The sequence below is a fragment of the Portunus trituberculatus genome, chromosome 44, assembly GCF_017591435.1.
Source record: "Portunus trituberculatus isolate SZX2019 chromosome 44, ASM1759143v1, whole genome shotgun sequence".
Taxonomy (NCBI): Eukaryota; Metazoa; Arthropoda; class Malacostraca; order Decapoda; family Portunidae; genus Portunus; species Portunus trituberculatus.
This window is the reverse complement of record NC_059298.1, coordinates 18,483,319-18,506,325: the sequence shown is the minus strand read 5'-3', so window position 1 is coordinate 18,506,325 and position 23,007 is coordinate 18,483,319. Positions and strand designations below refer to the sequence as shown.

The 23,007-nt window shown below is 46.9% G+C and overlaps 1 protein-coding gene across 7 annotated transcripts in view; it reads left to right on the top strand.

The window, feature by feature from the left end:
* The window catches only part of LOC123518647 (POU domain, class 6, transcription factor 1-like), a 432,516-nt gene that overhangs the window by 206,464 nt on the left and 203,045 nt on the right, over positions 1-23,007 (top strand). For 5 of the 7 annotated variants that reach the window (XM_045279576.1, XM_045279573.1, XM_045279572.1 and 2 more), the window contains exon 3: positions 20,174-20,206. The exons of the other annotated variants lie outside the window; for them this stretch is intronic. In XM_045279576.1, coding sequence (XP_045135511.1) covers positions 20,174-20,206 — 33 coding nt within the window. The remainder of the gene's footprint in view (positions 1-20,173; positions 20,207-23,007) is intronic. 7 annotated transcript variants of the gene reach the window in all.

Genomic DNA, 23,007 nt, shown 5'->3' with positions numbered 1-23,007 from the left:
AACTATTTTTTTCTCTCCACCTTATTAATCTTTTTTCCTCTATTTTCTTTCTTTCTTTCTTTCTTTCTAAGCCACCTTCTCTGCCACTCTTCCTCTTTCCTCTTCTCTCTCTCTCTCTCTCTCTCTCTCTCTCTCTCTCTCTCTCTCTCTCTCTCTCTCTCTCTCTCTCTCTCTCTCTCTCTCTCTCTCTCTCTCTCTCTCTCTCTCTCTCTCTCTCTCTCTCTCTCTCTCTCTCTCTCTCTCTCTCTCATCTCTCCGTCTATTCTCATCTATCCCTTTTTGCCTCTTACCTATATCTTTATTTTCTTCTCTTTGTACTTCTATATTCCTTTTCCCTTTCTATTCCTTCTTCCTTTCATCTATCCCTCTCCTCGTCGTCCCTCTCCGCCTCTGCATCCCACTCCTGCCCACTCAAGCCGAGCATTACAACTCAGTAGACGTCAATACTTAAACCGGATCATCCGAAGCAACAGCTGGACTTAATGATCACCCAGGAGCGCTTCTCTGGGTAGGCGCTTCCCGGGTACTGCCGCCGAGGATGCTGGACGCACGAAGAGGGAGGGCGCTGCGTGAACTGCTGGGGCTGTTGGGACATTAGCGGGGGTACACGGCCCAGAATTATCTACGGAAAGGTTTACGTAGGGGTAGGAGTAGAAGGAGGAGGAGGAGTAGGAGGAAGAAGAGGAGGTGGAGACTCAACAACAATCCATCATGGGCCGAACTGCGTAATTGCCACTCACGGTTGTAAAAATTGCCTTCAAAAGAGACAAATGACGTGGACTTTTGAAAACTGACCCCGTAACAAAAAGACTTGATCCTAACATAAATCTTTTCCGAGAGGGGAGTTAAAACGCTTTCATGTTTCTGCTGATGACGCGCTGGGCATCTGTGTCTGCTTGGGGCGCCTTCTGCAGGGGAGATGCCGAGGTGCCGTTATTGCGCCCGCCCCCACTAACCACCATGGCATCGCTTAGAAAGGAGGTTGGCACGAGGAGACGAAACAACGGGATCACTTGGCGACGCTGTGCCTAAGGGAGCGATTACGGTTCAGTGGTGTGTGTGTGTGTGTGTGGAAGGAAGGTCGGTCCTTGCTCACCACGCTTAGACTTGATGACTTTCTTACATTTGCCCTGAGTAAGATGTTCCTTTAGGGTTGTCACACGTTTTCAGTGATGACAAGTAGACACCGACTTCAACCATGCTGATAGAGAAGTGCTCCAATACATTTTTATATTAGAAACTTTAAAAAAAAATACATCCATAATTCACAACAGCGACTGATGGACAGCCAAACTTTAGACATTTACTCAGAGCATCAACCCAATCACGTTTCCTGATCACAAAAAGCAACACCAATACAGCCTTATATTGAAAACTCACCATAAGATTAAAAACAGTGAATCAGAGCTAGACTTCTATCTTAATACTTACAAAAAACCGCACAGATACATTCTTACATTAGAAACGTCAAGAATTAAACACAAGAGTCGCAATACCAATGAACAGAGTCACACACCACGTATACAACCAACCAATCTTCACCAACACTAAGAAGAAGCATCACTAAAGTACACGCGAAAGAAACGATTATGTGTCACCAATGCGTGATTAATAGTCTGAAGGAGGCGGGTGATAGTGTCACCGATGTGCACCCACTCTTGCCTTGCCTTCTGTAGACCGGACGCTGCGTGGAGTACGATGGGGTGGGCCTGGGTAAGGCCGCTGAGGATGATATACACGACAATCTTTCACTGTTATAGAGACGTGGGGGCACCGTGGAGGAGAAGGATGGGGAAGAGGAGTAGGAGGAGGTGAAGGAGGAGGAGAAAACTGTAGATAGGGATAGAGAAGTAAGAGCAGGACGTGGACGTTGCGGAGACGTGACTGGGAAAGCAGGAAGAGGAAGAGGAAGATGTAGATATAGAAAGATAAGGAGTAGGAGGGAGAAACTATATATAAAAAAAAAATATGAGAAGGACGTGAATGAGGCGGGGAGACATAGAAACAAACTTATGAATTACTAAAGAAGGAAGATTAGGACGAGATTAATATAAGACATGATAGGGTAGACAGTGGAATAGGAAGAGGTAGACAAGGATAGAGAAGAGAGAGAAGGTAACGTACATAAACACTGGACAAGAGATTGATAGGGATAGACAAGGAGAACACGGAGACAGGGAGAGACATGAGTGGGGGTGAGGGAGAGAGGACAATGCATAGATAGCTGACGGCATTATAGATCCCCGCTGCCTCGAGGCTAAGGATACACACACATAGGGAGTGATTCTGCGTGTGTCTATTATCGCCTCCTGATGGGGGAGAGTCACAAGGGGCAAGAGAGAGAGAGAGAGAGAGAGAGAGAGAGAGAGAGAGAAAGGGGGAAAGGACAAGTAAGATGAAAGGACATGAAAACCACTTGTATTATTTAGTGTTTGTGTCATTTTCCGTGTATTTGTTGTGCCTTGTTTTGCTTTCGACTATGTTTAGACGAACAGAGAGAGAGAGAGAGAGAGAGAGAGAGAGAGAGTCGCACCAGTACATTAAGAGCAGAAAAGTGAAGAGGAGAAAGAAAATAGAAGGTTGTTGTCCTTGTCTTGTGTTATTATTGCTCTTTTTTTGACAAAGAATCGAGAGTTTTGTGTGAGAGGAGTTAACGGCGACGGCAGAAGTGATGGTGGTGGTGGTGGTGGTGGTGATGGTGGTGATGGTGGTGGTAACTTGCTATGACGAGGACGCTTGCCAATTGTTCTTGTTGATCTCCTTGTCTGTTCTGGCTGAGCTAATTGATGCGCCCAGCGGAAGGAGGTATTTTTATCCTGCCTGAAGAGATGGAGGGACGGAGGGAGGGAAGAAAGGCGAGAGTGAGATGGTGTGAGTGGGATGTAGTGGAGGATAGATGGAGGAGGGAATGGATGACTCAAAATAATGTAACAACTGGTGATATCTTTGTGTCCTCTCTCTCTCTCTCTCTCTCTCTCTCTCTCTCTCTCTCTCTCTCTCTCTCTCTCTCTCTCTCTCTCTCTCTCTCTCTCTCTCTCTCTCTCTCTCTCATCTCCCGTCCCTTTTAATGAGAGAAAAGTGTTATTATTTCAAATTTCTATAACATTGTTCTGGTATTATCCTTCTTCTTCTTCTTTGCTATGTTCTTCTCTTTAGATTATCATATACTTATTTCTCCCTCATATCTACATCGGGTGATACTTACAGGAAAGGAAGACGTGCATCATCCAGCCAAGCATTTACATAAACACAACGAGAGAAAGAAAATATGATAGAGATTCGATTTCTTTTATCTCTTCTGCTCTGTCCTGTCTTTCGTGGGTAATCGAAAACCAAGGAGGGGGAGGAAGACGAAAGGAAGAATTGTCTGATTTTAATTTTAACACCATAGCAACGAAATCAAGTATGGAAAAGTAGTGAAGGAAAAGTAAGATGTCTACACCGACTGAGAGACAACCTCTTTCTCTCTCTCTCTCTCTCTCTCTCTCTCTCTCTCTCTCTCTCTCTCTCTCTCTCTCTCTCTCTCTCTCTCTCTCTCTCTCTCTCTCTCTCTCTCTCTCTCTCTCTCTCTCTCTCTCTCTCTCTCTCTCTCTCTCCATCAAACACAGGGGAGCATTTTGAATAAGGTTTCCAGTGTAATGGGACAACACGAGAATTAAATCCACCCATCACGTGTGCCTCCCTCCCCTCCGCCTGGCCCGCGTTATAAAAAGGATTCCGCTGCTGTTGTCAATCGTACGCAAGTGGCACGAGCAATAAAATTAATTCAGATAAATATTCCACGTCCGGTGCTGTTTATCAGGGGCGCCATGGTCGTGGGGTGAGGGCGGGGCTGGGCATGGAAGGGCGCGGTGCAGTCAGCTGATAAGAAGCACACTGACAGGTATATAATGCTACGGGTCCCGGCATGGCGTTCTATACCTTCTGTTTTGTGATCATTGTGTGCGGTCTTTGTAACTCGCAAATGACGGTCTGGAGGTGGTAATGAGTCTTAGTGTGTGTGTGTGTGTGTGTGTGTGTGTGTGTGTGTGTGTGTGTGTGTGTGTGTGTGTGTGTGTTTGTGTGTGTGTGTTTGCGTGTGTGTCTGTGCGTGTGCGTGTGCGTGCGTGCATGTACGGGACCTTTTTTCCAGCAATTAAATTCAGTCGACTATTAATGTAATTGGGTTAGCATTATATTTTTGTTCATAATTATTCAATAAGTGAAGTCAACCGTGTAAAATGAACAGTGGTTATTATGTGTCATGTCCACGAGAGAGAGAGAGAGAGAGAGAGAGAGAGAGAGAGAGAGAGAGAGAGCATTTCTTCCCCACACTGACTGCAAAAAGAAGCAAATATACATCCAAATACACACCATAAACACCACATCACTAACCACTGACACACCAGAACCTTCTAAACACCTTGACACGCTAAGCACTTTACGCCACAAACCCAAATCACACTCTGAGTTGCTTTTTGCGGGGTAAGCGAGCGCAAAACACGCCATCAGGATGCTTGGAATAGCGCTTCCCCCGCAACTCAATCGTGAAAAATATGGACTAAAATATGCATGGGTCGGTTAACTGATCGCTCCTGTCTGGGTGTGCACTTGGGGACTTGGTCTGTTTTGCCTTCGTTTCCTAACTACGAGCCTCGAACTGCGAGGAGATGCAGTGGTCATGTGTTGGGGGTGGTGGTGGTGGTGGTGGTGGTGGTGGTAGTAGTGGGTTGAAGGGTCCCAGTGTGTGTGTGTGTGTGTGTGTGTGTGTGTGTGTGTTCGTCTCGTTTAGTGCTCGTTTACTATGTTAATGGACCAGCGACTCGTCTGGTTCGATTAGTGCTGGCATGTTTTGTAAATGAACCAGTTACTACCTCACCTCTCTTCCTCTCTTCCCCTCTCTATCTTTCTCTCCCTCTCCAAGACTCAGCAAGTAAAGCCTCCCTATCCATCATCCACCCCGATGACGCAATAACCCTGAGAGAAAGGAGGACACGAATAAGCCTCAGTCACATCACATATTTACTCATACAATACGGTACAAATGCCGAGAATAATGGCGAAGTATAAATGCAGGTTCCTTTTCCGTCAAGTGAGAAGCAGGTGAATTCCTTTCTCCTCATCGCGCGGCACTTTCCCGTCGCGTCAAGCTCCACCGCCATGTACGAGCATATCGGAGGCGGCGGTCACAGCTGGCACTCGCGGGGACTACAGTGAGTGTGGCCGCGGCAGTGTGCGTGGAAGGCTGCTGGCTGTGTAATATTTGGTGAGCGCCCGAAGGCCAGCCTGGTCCGGGCGAGGCTGCAGATGGCTGAAGTAAATTTGAGTCAATCAGCGGACTTAGGCTCTGGGAAGCGACGCCGCCGGGCTGCCGCGTTCAATCGAAATTGGAATCTACACATCGATTTGGAATTGTGTAAAGTGCTTGTATCCTTTGTGTTAAATTGGTTTCGGGGGTTCTATAAGAACTGTAAATTAGAGTTTGATGAGTTAATGCTACGTTTGTCATCGCTGCGCACCAATTACATCATGCAAATACCTATCATAATTGCTTGCATTGTTAAACGTTGTGATTGTCATGTGCGTTGTGTTTGTGTATGTGCTTGTGTATATAGTGTTTGTGCTTTTTGCGTGTTTGCCTATGTGGGGGTAATTGCTTGCATGAATGTCAGCAAAATCTGTCCTTTATAATTTACTTACACACACACACACACACATACACACACACACACACACACACACACACACACACACACACACACACACACACACACACACACACACACACATTAATTAATCAAGTAACTTCTGACTTTCCGTAAAAAGAGAAAGATTAATGACATTTACAGCCCATTATTATTGTGTATTGGCTTATTACACCATAGTTTGCCATTTGTTATGTAGGTTGAGGGACACACCACGTGCTTCTAAACACACCCCTCCTACTCTTGCACCCCATCCCAACCAAGATCCCTTCCTTTGCATCACCCTTCCATTCACTCTTGTACCTTGCTATTCTCTTCCTCATTCCTACCTTTCTCTCTTTTACACCCAAACTTCCCCCCACGCATGTCTTATGTATCATACCATTGTCACATCCCCGTCTCTCTCTCTCTCTCTCTCTCTCTCTCTCTCTCTCTCTCTCTCTCTCTCTCTCTCTCTCTCTCTCTCTCTCTCTCCGAAATGCATTAGATATGTATAAAAAATTGTTTCCTTGGATTGATATTAATCAGTCAGCCATTATCACCAGTCGCTTAATACATAACTTCACCACTACTATTACTATTACTACTACAACTACTATCACCACCACCACCGCCTTCACCACACAGCCGCCCCGCCGCCGCCTGCACCGCCGCTAATCTGCCTGAGGGCGGCGTGACCATCAGGACGCCCGGCTGGTCCCTTTGGAGGAGTAAGACGAGCGTGTCGAGTACGGCTGAAAGACTCTCCCTCACTCACTCAGACACACACACACACACACACACACACACACACACACACACACACACACACACACAAAGGCTTCAGTATTGCGATGTATGAAGAGAGAGGCAAAGTTGGTCAACAAACTGTGCGTAGGTGGTCATTCTTTCCATTCTTATTGGTAGGGAAAGTTGTAGTTGTAGTTAAAGTATTTAGGTGAAAGGTGTTGAGGATGTGGACTATAATTTTTTTTCCCAGTAACTGAAAATAATGTATCTAATTAAATAGATGATGAAATATGAGTACCATAGAAAATTCTTATACAAAGTAGGTTATACAGTGAATCTTTTTTTTTTTTCAATTATATAATGTATCGATAAGAGATAAACACGTAAGATACATATAAAAAGTAAGAATATAGCAAACTTTTAACATCTCCCTTATTTTTCACACCAAAATAACAAACACATCAAAGAAAAATATACACCGATGACATTTCTTTATCTCTCTAAATGCACAAGAAATAACAAAATAAACCCTCCACCACCACCAAAAAAAAAAAAAAATCAACAACCACTTTAAAAGCCATTTCGTACACAGACAAACTTCAGACTCTACATAGAACAGGCACACACTTAGTTACTTATTCCAATACTTTACCCTTTGGAAAGAGAGTCGCGGCGGTAAAACACTTAACCAAGCCGGAGCATCAGGACAGAAATAAAAACACTTAACACAAGGCAAGTACCAAACAACAAAGTGAAGCGAACCAGAAACAAAACATTCCAAGTACTAAAACGTGGAACTGAACAGAGAAAACAGAGAGAGAGAGAGAGAGAGAGAGAGAGAGAGAGAGAGAGAGAGAGAGAGAGAGGGGCTAGTACAAGTAGAAGCAGTAATAGCAGCAGCAGCAGCAGTGGTAGTAGTAATAGCAGTAGTAGCAGTAGCAGTAGTAATAGACAGTGAATGTACTTTTAATAGAAGCAAATATGCACTGAACAAACACAACGCTACATAGAGGTAAGAGAGGCACAGGAAAAAGAAGAGGAGGAGGAGGCGAAGGAGGGGGAGGTGAAGGTGGGAGAGGCGAGGGTCACTGCCACCACCACCACCACCACCACCACCACCACCAGGACAGGCCTTTGCATATCCCCCTCAAGAAGCGCATTACACTTCCCCTCTTATCTGAAAACTTGTGCGTAAAAAAAATAGTAATGGCATCGTTGGTATGGTAAGAGAGAGAGAGAGAGAGAGAGAGAGAGAGAGAGAGAGAGAGGAAATTGAGAATGGGGATAATAGGAAAAGGAAGAGGAAGAGGAGATGTAAGGAGGAGGAGGAGGAGGAGAGAGGCGATCGAGGGAGTAGAAAAGTGAGAGAGGAGAGTATGCAGATGTGAGAGTAGGAAAAGAAAGAGAGAGAGAGAGAGAGAGAGAGAGAGAGAGAGAGAGAGGAAAAATCAATACGATAAAATACTTCATTTCTTGTGTCTATTTCTTTTATTTATTCATCCATTCGTGTATTTCTTTCTGTCCATCTGTCTATCTATCGTTCGCTCTGGTTACGTAATAGAAATGAATTAAAAACGTTATCAATTCCTTCGTATCTTCTTTCTTTTCATTTCCATCTTCATTTCTCTCTCTCTCTCTCTCTCTCTCTCTCTCTCTCTCTCTCTCTCTCTCTCTCTCTCTCTCTCTCTCTCTCTCTCTCTCTCTCTCTCTCTCTCTCTCTCTCTCTTCATCTATCCTTATCTTCATCTATCCACCATTCATATACCTATCATCGTAATATATATTTCTATTCCTCTTTTCGATCCTCTTCGTTATTCTTTCCTTGGTATATTTTGCATACATTTATATCCTCTCCTCACTATTTCCATCCCTCTTTCCTTTTTCTTACATTTTTTTTTTTTATCTCTAACATGAAATTCATCTTATACTCTCATACTTTTTGTCGTCCTTTTTTTTTTTTTTTTTTCTTTTCAGGTTTTTCTTTAAGCATCATATTTCCTGTACATTCCCGTCTTCTTGCCAATGTTTCTATCCATTTATCTTTTACTTTGCCTTCTTTCCTTCTTTCTCTATCTCTAGCATCGCATTTACCATACACTCCCATAAACTTTCACTCTATCTGCCTGTTCCTTTCTTCTTTCCCTCCTTTCCATCTACGTCTTCCATCTCATCTTCGTCATCATCTTCGTCTCCTTCGCTTTCCTTCCTCATCCGTCACTGGAGTTTTCATTGGCTGGTCAGTAGTGGTGGTGATGGTGGTGGTGGTGGTTGGGGTCATCATCCAGAGTCGCGGGTCCAGATTACAACTTCCTCCCCGGCGGAATGGGGAATTAGGTGTCGGGGAGGAGGTGAAAAATCGCTCCCCGGGCGTTATAGATGATGTAAATTTTGAAAAGTGGGGAGAGCGCGCGTGTGTATTTATTTATTTTTTTCTTACTCTTGTGTCGAGGGGGACTGACCGGCTGGCTGGCCAAGGGGTGGACACACACTCTCTCTCTCTCTCTCTCTCTCTCTCTCTCTCTCTCTCTCTCTCTCTCTCTCTCTCTCTCTCTCTCTCTCTCTCTCTCTCTCTCTCTCTCTCTCTCTCTCTCTCTCTCTCTCTCTCTCTCTCTCTCTCTCTCTCTCTCTCTCTCTCTCTCTCTCTCTCTCTCTCTCTCTCTCTCTCTCTCTCTCTCTCTCTCTCTCTCTCTCTCTCTCTCTCTCTCTCTCTCTCTCTCTCTCTCTCTCTCTCTCTCTCTCTCTCTCTCTCTCTCTCTCTCTCTCATCATCGTTCCAGATCTTGGCTCAGGCCGCAGCATCCCTCCTCCCTCCTCCCGCTGTGTGAGGGATTCGATCTTCCCCCACCTATTTCCGATTCTCCTTTAGTGGGTTGGATTCTTTGCGCGTTTTATTCCTTTGTCGCCTCCCTTTGTTGACTGCACCATATGCAACGTTTGGTGTTTGGCAGCTTCTTGCGGTTTTAAATAAGGATAGCTTGAAGAATCCGTCAAGCCAACACGTTCTTGCATGAAATATATACCTTGTTTACCGATCTCTATCTTCATCTCTCTAATAAACGTGTTGTGTGAGTGATTTTCCTCTAGTAGATATTCGCAAAGAGGTAGATTTGTCTATATCTTAAGTAAGTGACGAAGAAATTACGTATTACTTCAAAGCTTAATGAGAGATTTCCTATGTAGTTGTCACGTGTAACAATGCAGCGCAAGTTACATGATGCTGCGTGAAGTGTTTACTCGTCTAGATTACTTGGAGGAAGAGGAAATGTGTTTATTCAGTTTCTTCTTCATTGTCAGTCTTATAATTGGAAGGAATTGCTCGTGGAATTTGCTCTCAGTTGGCAGGAGCAGCAGCAGCAGCAGGCAGCAGCAGCAGCAGCAGCAGCGAGCGGCAGGCGTTTGCAGGAGAATGTGTGATTGTTGGCTCATCTTTCTTTTTAGTCTTCGCGCCGCCAAGCTCATCCAGGGAAGCAGGTGTGCCGAATTTACCTGCCCGCTGCGTCATTCACACTACGAGGGACATTGTGTGCGTGTTTGTGTGTGTGTGTGTTTGTGTGTGTGTGTGTGTGTGTGTGTCAAGGCCATTGTTCTCCTCTTTGTTCTCTTCGTTGTTCTTGTTGTCTCCCCCTCTTCCTTTTGCTTTTATGTTTTTCTTCTTCCTCATGTTTATCTTCATTATTATCGCCATCGTCGCCGTGTCTTTGTTATTGTCATCCGCTCATCTTCCTCCTCATTTTTCGTCTCTTTACCATCGTGCCCAGCTCTCTTCCTCCTCGTCCTCCTCCTTTTTAATCCTTCCATTATTTTTTCTCTTCTTCACCTTCATTCTCATCCTCGTCGTCCATGTTCTATGTCTTCTTCGTCCTCCTCCTCCTCCTCCTCCTCCTCCTCCTCCTCCTCCTCCTCCTCCTCCTCCTCCTCCTCCTCCTTGCCGGTATTACAATACTGTGGTAGTAGATATTTCAAGTCACAGGACGGACAACCACATCAATTCAATTCCACACTGGATTATTCCATTCCCAGTATGTACCTTCCCGCGGCCGCTCCCTCCTCGTCAGCTTCTACATAAGCAGCAGTTTCGAAACGCCATGCAAATGTTGGATCTGTACCGCAATCAAAATAATGCCCGTTGGAAACCCAGCACATATATTTCACTGTATTATTGTGTGGCCGACTGTCAGGCTGACCGCACACAGGAAGGAGATTGAAAATTATTGCTAAACATTTGGTCGCGCCGTTCTCTCAATTCCCAAACGCCCCGCGGTGATAATGGAAATCATGGGCTCTCCAGCTTGCCGCGATACATGCTGAATATTCTAGATAACTCTTCTTTATCCCCCTGGTGGCGGGGACCAAGACCACGATTTCGGAGCTGATATTCCGCCCCTTGCACACGTGAAAAGTCGTCCCTGTCCCTGCCCCTCCCTCTCCTCCTCCACCTCCTCCTCCTCCTCCTCCTCCTTCTCCTGCTTCTTCTCCTGTTCTTCCTCCTCCTCCTCCTCCTCCTCCTCCTCCTCCTCCTCCTCCTCCTCCTCCTCCTCCTTCCTTTATTTAAATGCAGGAGGAGGCTGCGGATATGAGGCTTTTGGCGGAATCGATGAACAAAGAATGACGAGCAAAAAGCGCGGGTAAAAGAATGCCGTGTTCCGATTGGTCAGTTCTAAGGCGTCCAGTGGTCATCGGCAGCTGATTGGACGAGGCACCCAAGAATAATAATCTGGTAGATTTACTCGCTCGGTGCCGCTCGGAATGGGGGAGGAAGAAGAGGATATAAATATTTAGTGGCGATGGATATTAGAGGCAAGAAGATTGATAAAGGTGGGGCGTTATAAACTATCGGGGAGCCATCGGAAGGACTTAAGAGGGCGGAGAAACGGCCGCCACCAAACTCATCAGTTGAGGCTCATGCATAAAGCGGCAGCACCAGCACCGGGGACTGCTGCTGCTCCTCCTGCTGATGCTGCTGCTGATGTTCTTGCAAGTGATGCTGCTGATGTTATTCAATACTCCTGTTCTTCCATCTCATCTTCCTCCTACTATTCCTCTTCCTCTTCCTCTTACTATTCCTTCCTCCTTCCTCCTCCTCCTCCTCCTCCTCCTCCTCCTCCTCCTCCTCCTCCTCCTCCTCCTCATCCTCCTCCTCCTCAGAGATGCTTTATTCGAGTCTTGTCTCCTTTTATCTCGCTGCCTCTGTCGGTGTCTCCGGAATATGCTTGTATTGTCGCGCTGTTTACTTTATTTGTTTTTGTTTTTGTTTTTATCTCTGATGTGATGCGTTTTACTTGGTTTTCTTATATTTATCCCGTCGCATATTTACCTTAACTTACGCCTCTTATCGCCTCTTCTCCCTTGCCGCGCCATCCCACCCCCCCTCCCACCTGTTCTTCCTCCCCTTCTTCCTCTTCCTCCTCCTCTCCCTCGCCTCTTACTGCTCGCACCGTGCTGGCTCTGTTGTCTTTGCGTCTACTCCTGCTGATTCTATTACTGCTTCTGGTCCAGGTGTTGCTACTTCTGCTGCAGCTGCTGTGCCCCGTCTGAATACACACACACACACACACACACACACACACACACACACACACACACACACACACACACACCTGTACGTATTCACTCAGCCAACTAGAGTGTCCGTTTTATGTCAGATGGCGGACACATCACTCCTCCCTTCCGCTCTGTGCCTTGCAATGAATTATTCAGTGTCCGTTATTACTCTCCTTCTTATTTACATGCACGCTCACTTCGGCTGCTGAATTTCACTCGGAAGGGCCAGAAGAATGAGAATAAATTGGAAGGGGCGAGCGGGCCTACCGAAGCACCGCAGCGGACGGTTGTTATGGGTGGTTGTGGGCTTTATGTCCGACGCGAGAAGACGATTCATACCCGCGGAGAGTAAAGGGTCTTTTCCTAGGTGCGTTCTTCCTCCTCCTCCCCTTCCTCCTCCTCCTCCTCCTCCTCCTCCTCCTCCTCCTCCTCCTCCTCCTCCTCCTCCTCCTCCTCCTCCTCCTATGACTACTACTCCGCTGCCGCCTGACCAGATGTGTGGATGGAAAGTGTGCCGATCGCCAGTCAGTCCATTGAGTTTCCAGGTGTTCACTTACGTGTGTACTTGGAGTGATGTTGCGTTGAAGTGTATCATGATAAATACTCTTTCGTGATTTTGGCTTCATGTTCAGTAGTTATGTGTTGTTCATTTTAATTACTACTGTTACTAATTGGTGTAATTCATGGTTTACGTTGTGTGTGTGTGTGTGTGTGTGTGTGTGTGTGTAACCATGCCTATACATCAGCGTTCGTGTCCTCTATACCCTACATATTTTTCCCTCCGTGAGCCTCAGCGCGCCTCATCGGCACCGTAATCCTTCCCACGGGTCATGTTGCGAGCGGCATTAATTTTGTTGTGAGGTCTGCTTTGGGTTCATGTTCACCTCTACACTCGTTGCCCTTAACATGCTTGCCGCTCCCGTACTGCAAAAGATTTCGAGAGGCCTTCAGCCCACCTTTGACAGACGTGGCGGATCAGGACCTGTATTTAAAAGCTCTTGGCCCTCTCACCACGACAATTTTCTAACGCTATAGATATGTTTAACCAATTTTTCAAGTATTTTTCCTTTTAATCAAGTACTAGTCCTGTTAATTTGTCACTTCAACCGTATAAAACTTTCTGGAAAACCCGTGTAACTTCTACTAAGGTCTTTGGAATTTAGTTGAGATGCGACGTTGAAGTGTTTTAAAATACAGTCTCAGGTTATTACAGCAGCCGTGTATAGCCACTACAGTCGCCACTAATGCCGCACCACAGCCAGCCACCGCAAAAGCCTCCCATAGAGACATCTCGACACAAGCGCCACTTCATCAATTATCTTCAATCTGGCCATGTTTCCAACGTCCCGCTGCTCCCATATCATTGTAGCCACTACTACTACTACTACTACTACTACTACTACTACTACTACTACTACTACTACTACTACTACTACTACTACTACTACTACTGCACTGCTGCTGCTGCTGCTGCTGCTGCTGCTGCTGCTGCTGCTGCTGCTGCTGCTGCTGCTGCTGCTGCTGCTGCTGCTGCTGCTGCTGCTGCTGCTGCTGTTGCTGCTGCTGCTGCTGCGATTACGACTATGACTACAATAACTGCGACTACCATTGCTACACGTGCTACTAATCTTCCTACTGCTATACTTCTACTGGTATCACTACTACTGTTACTTCGATTAACTATCCAGCATCACAAGCTACTACATTACAAGCACACACACACACACACACACACACACACACACGAGAAGAAGAAGAACAGGGAACAGACAATGCGAATCTTGACCAGCGCCAAGAAACCAACAGTGCAACATCAACAAACCTCCCCCACACTCACGCGAAGCACTAGCTCCAGGGAGACCACACACCACCTGCACACACTGTACACTCCACCACCAGGAACAAGGACGCGGAGGAAACAAGCAAACGGCCCCCGCTTGAGCACCAGTCCACTTCGCTTTGGGATCGTCAGACGCAACGGGAAAGTGAGGCGTCCGCAGCCCACTTCCTCCTCTTCCTCCCCTCCCTTCCACCCGCCTGTGTCGCCCTCCCAGCCTCCCCCGTCACCCCCGAAGCATGGAGGGCGGCTCTGGGGAAGTTTGAAATATAAGGAGGATGGATGTGTACAATTCTGAGTGAGCCTGGCCATCAGGGGAGGGTGAGGAACGTCCGCCATCATCCGTGTTGTGGTCAGTCACCAGGAGCAGTGATGGGGCGAGGGGGACGAGTAGCAGCAGGAAGGGGAAAAGGAGGTGGTGGTTATGGAGAAAGGAAGGACGGAAGTGAAAAGGGGTGGATAGATTGAAGGTGGAAGGGAAAGGATGGGAACGGAGCGCAAGATGAAGGAGAAGGATTGGAAGAAAGCAGATTGAAACCAGGAAAAGGAAAAGGAGATGGTTGTAGGAAGAGGAGGAGGGAAGTGTAAATGGTGGGTGGATTGAAGGTGTAAGGAAAGAGATGAGGACGAAGAGAAGGAAGTGCGGGAGCAAAGAGAAGAAAAGGAAGAAGATATATGGAAGAACGAGAAAAGTAAGAAGGGAAGGGAAAAAGAAAGAATTATGAGGTGAAAAAAATATAATTAAATAGTGATTAAGGCAGAAATTAGTGACGAAAGAGAGAGAGAGAGAGAGAGAGAGAGAGAGAGAGAGAGAGAGAGAAGTAGGAGAAATGTGAGGAAAATGGATAATAATGGGAAGCGAGGGAGTGCTGCGAATAGAGAGAGAGAGAAGGGAGAAGACCTAGTGCTTACCTATCATGTTCCCTTGTGTGGTGGTGGTGGGGGTGACAATGGTGGTGGTACTCAAACAAACAGTAACAAGAATGATGATAATGGTGATGGTAGGAAGAACAATGATGGTGATGGTAGTAGTGGCAGTGGTGGTAGTGAATATGGTGGTGGTGTTGGTGCAGATGCGGTGCTATGTAGAAAGTTTCCTCGCGCCAAAAGTCATAAATAGTGTGTCTCGATATTTATAAGGTGCCTTGTTCTCCTCCTCCTCCTCCTCCTCCTTCCCCTTCTTCCTGTGGCCTTAGTAGGTGTTACGTTGCCTTGGCTTGGTCATATCGTAGTTATTTTACATTATATTATCACTGACCATCACAGACCATCACAACTTGCCTCCCCACTCTGTTTTGCTCTGAGAAACATCACAAAACACCACGGCCGACAAAAAACACACTGGAACGGATCTACATGAGGTGATGGAGTGTTCTCCCGAAAGCCACTTATGTGTGTTATCTATCTTGTGTTATTCCCTCCAAAGCCTCGATCTGCAGAGATGTTATTCATTGCACAGCAGCCTCGGACCAGCGGCACAGCATCACACCAACACTCCCAGCAATGCTCGTAGTGGTCACAACGGCGTCGCGTGAGAGCAACGCCGCCGGATCTGAACCTGCTGGAAGAAGGTGCAAATAAAGACCCGATCCTCCGTGTCCTCGTGTTAACTGAGCCGCGTCCAGGATAGCAGCACAGCGTTCAGCAGGCACGCCGCGAGTATTCCGGTATAATTTTACTGAACAGTGAGCGATATATTTTGACCCGACGACGACGAGTGTCCGATCAAACAGCCCCCAAGTCGCCCATTATTGAAACCGGCACTGGTGGCACTGGCGGCGGCTCTATCGACGGCGCCGTCACTCGAGGATGGAGTCAGCCAGGGGAAGAGGGTGTTATAATCAACGCCCCGGTCGACTGCGTGGATAGCGTGGCGTGGATGGCGTGGCGTGGAACTATTAACGCTGTATCTCTAAATTAAAAACAAAACTATGACGAGTTTTTTCTCATAAATTTAATTCATGACTTTTTAGTATTTTTGTGATTCTTAAGTCTAAAGAATGTGTTGTTTTCAAGTCATTTTCACATTTCTAAGGTTTACATATTTCGATACAGATTCCAACACATTTTTTTTCATTTTACGTTGCTTAATATTAATCACCTAGGTTCTTTCCTCCGGCTTGCTGTATGGAAGTCACCTGCTGCTCCACTTCTTTTTTTTTCCGGGTTGCTGTATGGAAGTTACCTGCTGCTCCTCTTTTCACCCACGGTAGCATTGCACTGCCTCGCCAACTGCCGCAGCGGGGAGGTTTGGCTCATTAATACTCAATGAAGTGAAGGGTGACACGCCGAGCTCCTCCCTCCCAACTGCCCTCTCCTTACCCTCATCCTGTGCTTTATTTCTTACACTGAACACGCCCTACTTTCTCTCTCTCTCTCTCTCTCTCTCTCTCTCTCTCTCTCTCTCTCTCTCTCTCTCTCTCTCTCTCTCTCTCTCTCTCTCTCTTGTTGTAGTGTGGGGGACGGGGTGCCAAGAAAGAAAGAAGATAAAAGAAGATAAAGACAGGACAAAGGAAATATACTCTGTCCTCGCTTCCTCCTCCTCCTCCTCCTCCTCCTCCTCCTTTTCCTCTTCCTCAATCTATTCCGTAACAATCACAAACATTTTTCTCCTTCCTTTTCTACCACCGGCACTCATCGCTTCATGTATAGTCACCTCCATTCCTCACCCCCTCCTTCTCTCACTCTCTCACTCCCTCACTCTCCCTCAACCCCCGTCTTGAGAACTGCCACCACGCCACCACCATCTCTCCACACCCGTCTCTCTTTCCCCGTCTGTAGTGGCCCACCAGCAGCTCTCTCTCTCTCTCTCTCTCTCTCTCTCTCTCTCTCTCTCTCTCTCTCTCTCTCTCTCTCTCTCTCTTGGCTCTCCAGGGAAGCTATTGTGGGTCGTTACTTAGTGCTTATGTCTTGGTAACGGAGGGACAAATTAGCTCCTGAGTCGACGGTGAGGCTTAATTATAGCACACGAGGTCTATAATTCATCACGCAACTCTAATCGAGCGGACGTTTAGTAAAAATGACCATTAATTGTTACAAATGAACCTGCGAGGAAGCCACGATTGGAGGGAGAGTTTTGCGGTGGTTGTGGTAAGAAATGAACACGTGGCGAATTGTATCGAGTGTGTCTTAATTCATGAGTGGGCTCCTCTTTCCTCTCTCTCTCTCTCTCTCTCTCTCTCTCTCTCTCTCTCTCTCTCTCTCTCTCTCTCTCTCTCTCTCTCTCTCTCTCTCTCTCTCTCTCTCTCTCTCGTCTTATCACCTCCCTCCCTTTCTTTGCCTTTCTTCCCGTGCCCTCTCCTCTTGGCTATTTATTATTTCTTCACCACTTGTCATGTGCATTATCCCTCCATTCCTTTGTCATCCTTCCCTTCCCCCCTCCTCACTCTATCTGCCTTCCCATCCCTTCATCTCTCCGTCCTGTTTGGTCGTTCTCCTCTCTTCCTTTCCTCTGTCACTGTTCTTCTTCTAGCACAGCATCGCATCTTCGTAGTTTCATTGTGTCATAGTTTCATTTTCCTCGTTGCTCGTGTGTGTGTTGCCGCCGCGGACCAAGGCAAAGAAAAGAAGGATAATGAAATAAAAGCCCAAAGAGAAGGAGGAGGAAGAAGAACGGACAAGAAAAGGATCAGAATTATGAGGGAGTAAAAATGAATTAGATGCATGAGGAGGATGAGAAGGAAGAGGAAGTGGAGGAGGAGGGGAAGGGACCAAGAGAATAAGAATGAATAAGAAGCAGCAGCATGAGGGTCTTACGGGCAGTTTGATAAGCCACACCTGAATCCTCCGCACCGCCTTGGCGCCGTAATCCCGAGGTGCACCGCGGCCCCTGGAGGTAAATAATCCTCGCCTGCCAGACAAAGCTTTTTTCCCCTCGTGCCTCGCGGCCGCAGTGGCCGGGCCATCGGGGCCAGCAGGGCCAACGGGGCCGCCTGAGCCGCAAGTCAGCAGCATGTCCCCAGATTTCCTCCTCCAGGAGCCCCTCAGTCCGTACAATTCATCCGTACAAATAAACACGCGCCATAACTCGGAACCTAATCGCTGGACAACGGCATATTTATGCGAATTTTGTTAGCGCAGACCGCGACGTGACGGAGGGAATGGCGCCATAACTGTCCCCCTGGCGGCCATTGCCAGAGTTACTGGGCAGGGCGGCGGCCATCTTGGGATTACTGGCCCTTCTCGCTTTATTACACGCCTCGTTCCGCCCACAATGATGACCTGCTGATGTTTTTATAATGCCGTCGGCTTTTCCGGGAAGGAGCAGAAGTGATGCCGCGATGTGGTCATCTCCGGCACTGCTCTTTCTCTTCTCTTCTCCCCCCTCACTGCTCCCCTCTCCCTCCCTTCACATTCCCTTAGATATCTCTCTCTTTCTCTTCTTCCCATCTCGCGTTGCCCCATTGCCATTCGTTCCTCTCTCTCGGCTCCTTTGCACTTCTTTTCTGTAATACCATCAACCCCTCCCCCTCCCGCCCCGCCCTGCCACCTACCCGGCCTGTAGTTGCCTCACTACTTCCTTCCCAGTATATCCACCTCCTTCTTTCCCCTCCTCCTCCTGCTCTTTTCCTTGACCTCTGACCCTGTCCCCGCACCCGCTCCTCTCACAGTCAAGACTCACCAGAAGCCCTGCATGACATTCGCGTCCATGCGTGTATAATTTACACCGCTTTGTTGTCGCGTTGAAATGCATACGTGTTAGTATCTGTCAGCGTGTTGGCATATCATTACTTGGGATAATGATACGGCCCAGTGAATTTACCTGCAAAACATATGGCTGAGTAAACAGAGGCGCATTATGAACTGTGTACCAAGCACTCAAACCCACCAATCCACACACCCACCAACACACACACACACACACACACACACACACACACACACACACACACACACACACACGCACGCACGCACAAACACCTTCTCTGTTTCTCATTTCCTCTGTTTAACTAACCTCGCCTAGATGACTTGCTGCTCCGAGACTTGAAGACGAGTAAACAGAAGACTCTCGCGGCACCATTTATCACTCATTACTTCCTGAGCGTGGCTGCGGCGATGTATCGATGCGCGAGATTGGCAACGCGGTGAGCGGGAGGCGTGGGAGGTGTAAAGGTGTGTAGCCATAGAAACAAGACACTATTGGACTGAGCACTCGTGGCCTCACCTGTCACCTGCAGCAGCCAGAGGTCACGCCACCCCGCTGAGAGGGTGACCCGGTCAGCCTACCTGTTGTGGGTGCGGCCAGGCGAGGAAGTGCTTGAGGAGTGACTACTGTATGCACGTCCTTCTCAGAATAATGAATGGCTGGTAGTAATCACCCTCACTGTGTTATTAGACCGCAGCAGGAAATTCCGTGGGTTTGTTTATTTTGCAACTTGTTTATTTCCACTACACTGGTCATTAGTTATTCTCGTATTCTGAGCACACTTACCGTCAGAATGTGTGTACGCACTTAAGCTTTCACTGGTTTAAACTTTTGTTCTTCTTTTCGACGTCAGCAATAAATTTCACGGGTCATGCTTATTTTATGTTGTTTATTTTGCTGTGTTTGTTATTGTTTTCGCTTTTTCTTGTGCTCTGGACGTATTTACCGTCGAACTGTACGTACTTAAGCATTCATTGGTAAAAGAGAAAAAAGGAAAAAAAATATCTTTCAAACGACAGGAAATTTCTTGGGTTCTTATTTTGTGAGCATGTGTTGGACTGCTACTGAAACTCTGGTCATTAGTTCTTATGTTCTACAGCCACTTCACTACAATCCTGCTTTACTTTTAAGCGTGGAAGGACAATGATCGCTCTGTCATTGAAATGCATGATTTGTTTATTTGATTATTACTTACTTTTCCTTCATTAGTTCTTGTATTTTGAACGTAATTATCACTCAGACTTGTTCACTGAACTGAGGCCTTCGCATGATACAACTTTTACTTTCACATATACATTATGTGAATACCAACACCTGAAGCTTCTGTCATTAGCTCATGTGTTCACAGCTTATATTTTAAACGCCATTAACTCTCAAAACACAGTTAAATATTTAGACCTTTTTATGTTATCAATTTTGTAACAATCTTTCACATATCGTCTCTACAAGTTACGTTGGAGAGATGTCTTAATTCTAGCACACAGATGCACAAAATTAATGGCGAGTTAATCTTGTCCCTTACACATGGCGTATTTATCTTATACTATTTTTTTTTTTTTTCATTTACGTGTTAAGCTGAATTACACAGGTCCGGTTCAGAAGTGCTATTTTCTTGCAATTATTTGTGGGGAGGATGTAAATTTTAAGTTCGGGTGAGTTATTTATTATTTGTGGTGAAGATGTACCTAAGTTTTTGAGTTGGCCAGCTGAGCAATACCTTATTCCTCTCTTCCTCCAGATGGACGTGAGACAATTGCTCCATCTCCTCAAGGTAGAAGTGACCACGTGTTTCTGGAGGGAGGAGGAGAAGGAGGAGGAGGAGGAAGAGGAGACGAAGGAGGAGAAGGAGGTAGGAGAAGAAAAAGATGAGGAGGTGGTATGAAGTGAAGTGATGGGAAAAGAGGGGTAGGAGATGAAAGAAGGAATAGGAGAAAGAAATTCAAGGGGGAAAAGGAAGTGGAGGAGGATTGAGAAAAGCAAGCATGTGGAGATAGGAGTCGAAGGAGGTGAAGAGGAGTAGTGGGGAGGCAGGAAAAGCAGCAGCAGGAGGCGGGTTTAACACACACCTCACTTATCCCGCCAGTCTCATGTAGCGCCAATGTTCACCTCCGCGGACATCTGTGTGCCTTGTTAATAAGGGTCATTAGTGTAACATATGTTAAGGAGCCGCGGCACACTGTGGTCTGCTGCTCAGGACATCCTTCCATTGCGGCGGATGCGATTTTTTTTTTTTTTCTTTTCTTTTACTTTCCTGTCATCTCTTTCCTCTCGTTTTCTTTTAAGTCATCTCTTTTCTTCTCCATTTTTTCTTCTTTATTATATTTTACCTTCCGTTCCTCTTTCTTTTTTATCGTTCCTTCTTTATTTCATCTCTTTTTTATCTCATTTTCCCCTTTTACTATATTTCTTCTCTTAGCTCCCCTTCTCTCCTATCCTTTCTTTCTTAACCTTTCATCTCTTCCCCCGTTTTCTCTTATCCATTCCTTCGTTCATCTCTCTTGTTTCCTCTCCTCCCTTTGCCTTTCTCTCCTCTCATCATCTGGTGCCCGCCAATGGCCTGGCCTAAGGTTGGTCTGTTTCTGCAATGCGCGTGGCGTCGCCCCCAAAGCCGCTGCATCTTTGCTGTAGCAACCACACCACCTCCTCGTTAAGCTGCACACCTGGATAATCCGCGGCGTGGTTCTTCACAACAGCTGCCTTGCTTCCCTCGCCTCACCTCACCACCATTACGAACCAACATCGCTGCTCCGTACACCTCCATCTCATTCTCTTCTTCCTGGTCTGGTCTTTCTCTTTCGTCCTCACTAACTAGGTCGGGCGCTTTCTCGGTCTCATGTCCCTCTTCGTTCCTCCCTCCATGTCTCTCTCCCCCGCCCCATCCGATGCCGCCGCCGCCGCCGCCGCCGCCTCGCCAACACACACGAGGGACCATTTTCCATTTTGGTCTTTCCGGGCCAGAGACCTCGGAGTGTTATACCAATTTATGAGCTTACGCCGACCACTGTAAACAAGACTGTCTATAAAGCCGTGTTGACGCTCCCGGCTTCAAATTGTCGGCAATGAACAGTGGAAGCTCAGTCAGCAAAGGTGTCTCGCTGAGTTTTCCCCACGGAATTTTTTTTTGACTGTGTGTCTCTCTCTTCGCGTCCCGGCAGTGGAGTTATCAAAGACCGTGACGACGGACTGAGTGAGTGAGTGAGTGAGTGTAGCGATGAAGGACAGACAAGCCGGGCCACTACTGGGTCAAGGACTTGTGATGAGGTGCTGAGAGTTGAGCTGGTGTGTGTGCGTGTCTGTGTGTGTGTGTGTGTGTGTGCGTGTGTGTGTGTGTGTGTGTGTGTGTGTGTGTGTGTGTGTGTGTGTGTGTGTGTGTGTGTGTGTGTGTGTGTGTGTGTGTAGAGAAAGGGAAGAGCGCACGTGCTTTGAAAAAAAAGAAAAAAATAACTGCTTCCATTACAAGAGAGAGAGAGAGAGAGAGAGAGAGAGAGAGAGAGAGACATAGACAAAGACTCTCTCCAAGATGTATCATTCAAGTGGCCTCCCGGTGGAGCTCGCTGTGGATAATTACCTGCCGTTCTCCATACATATACTTAACAAGCCGTAAGTCATCCCGCGGCGCCTATTAACCTTGGGAGCATCGAGATGAATGACGAAAATGCCGCCTCCGCACTGCTCTCCCCAGCCCGGCTCGCCCGTACTACCGCGGCGACTCAGCGTCATCATTATTTATGTCCACCTGTCCCTCGTTCTCTCTCTCTCTCTCTCTCTCTCTCTCTCTCTCTCTCTCTCTCTCTCTCTCTCTCTCTCTCTCATTTCTCAACAAATCCTCACCACATATACTACTTATGTTCTACTCCTTTTCCTCCTCCTCCTTCTCCTCCTCCTCCTCCTCCTCCTCCTCCTCCTCCTCCTCCTCCTCCTCCTCCCCTTCTAGTAGCTACACAAATACTCACATTAATTTACATGTACACCTATACAACACACCACTCACATCATACGGCAACATTAGGTACACTTGAGCAAAAGTGTGGGGGAGAAGACCATCATCTGCGCTATTCCACAAGTGTAGTCTTAGTAATAGTAGTAGTTGCAGTAGTAGTAGTAGTAGTAGTAGTAGTAGTAGTAGTAGTAGTGGTGGTGGTGGTGGTGGTGGTGGTGGTGGTGGTGGTGGTACATCTAATACAAAAATGAGCAGCTTATTTATTTAACTTTCTTCACTCTCCCTCACAACTCAAGCCACGATATTCAAGGTGTGCAGTAACCCTCTCCCTCTCCCTCTTCCTCTCCCTCTCACTCTCACTCTCTCCCTCACCTGTGCAATTAGTCAATAAAAGGCCATAAATATTATAAACACATACGTGCACGGAATTCAGGTTCGCCAGGTAATGATCCAGGTGTCTCAGCGGACGTGATGACTGTAAACATCATCCCAGGTAGAGGGTAGGTGAGGGGGGGAGGAAGGGGAATGCAGGTAAGAGTGGAAGGAGTACTGGCAGGTAGGAAGAAGTGCTAAGGGCGTGTACTGCCTGCCGGAGGTGTGGGGGAGGGGAGGGTCATGAAACAAAGCTAACT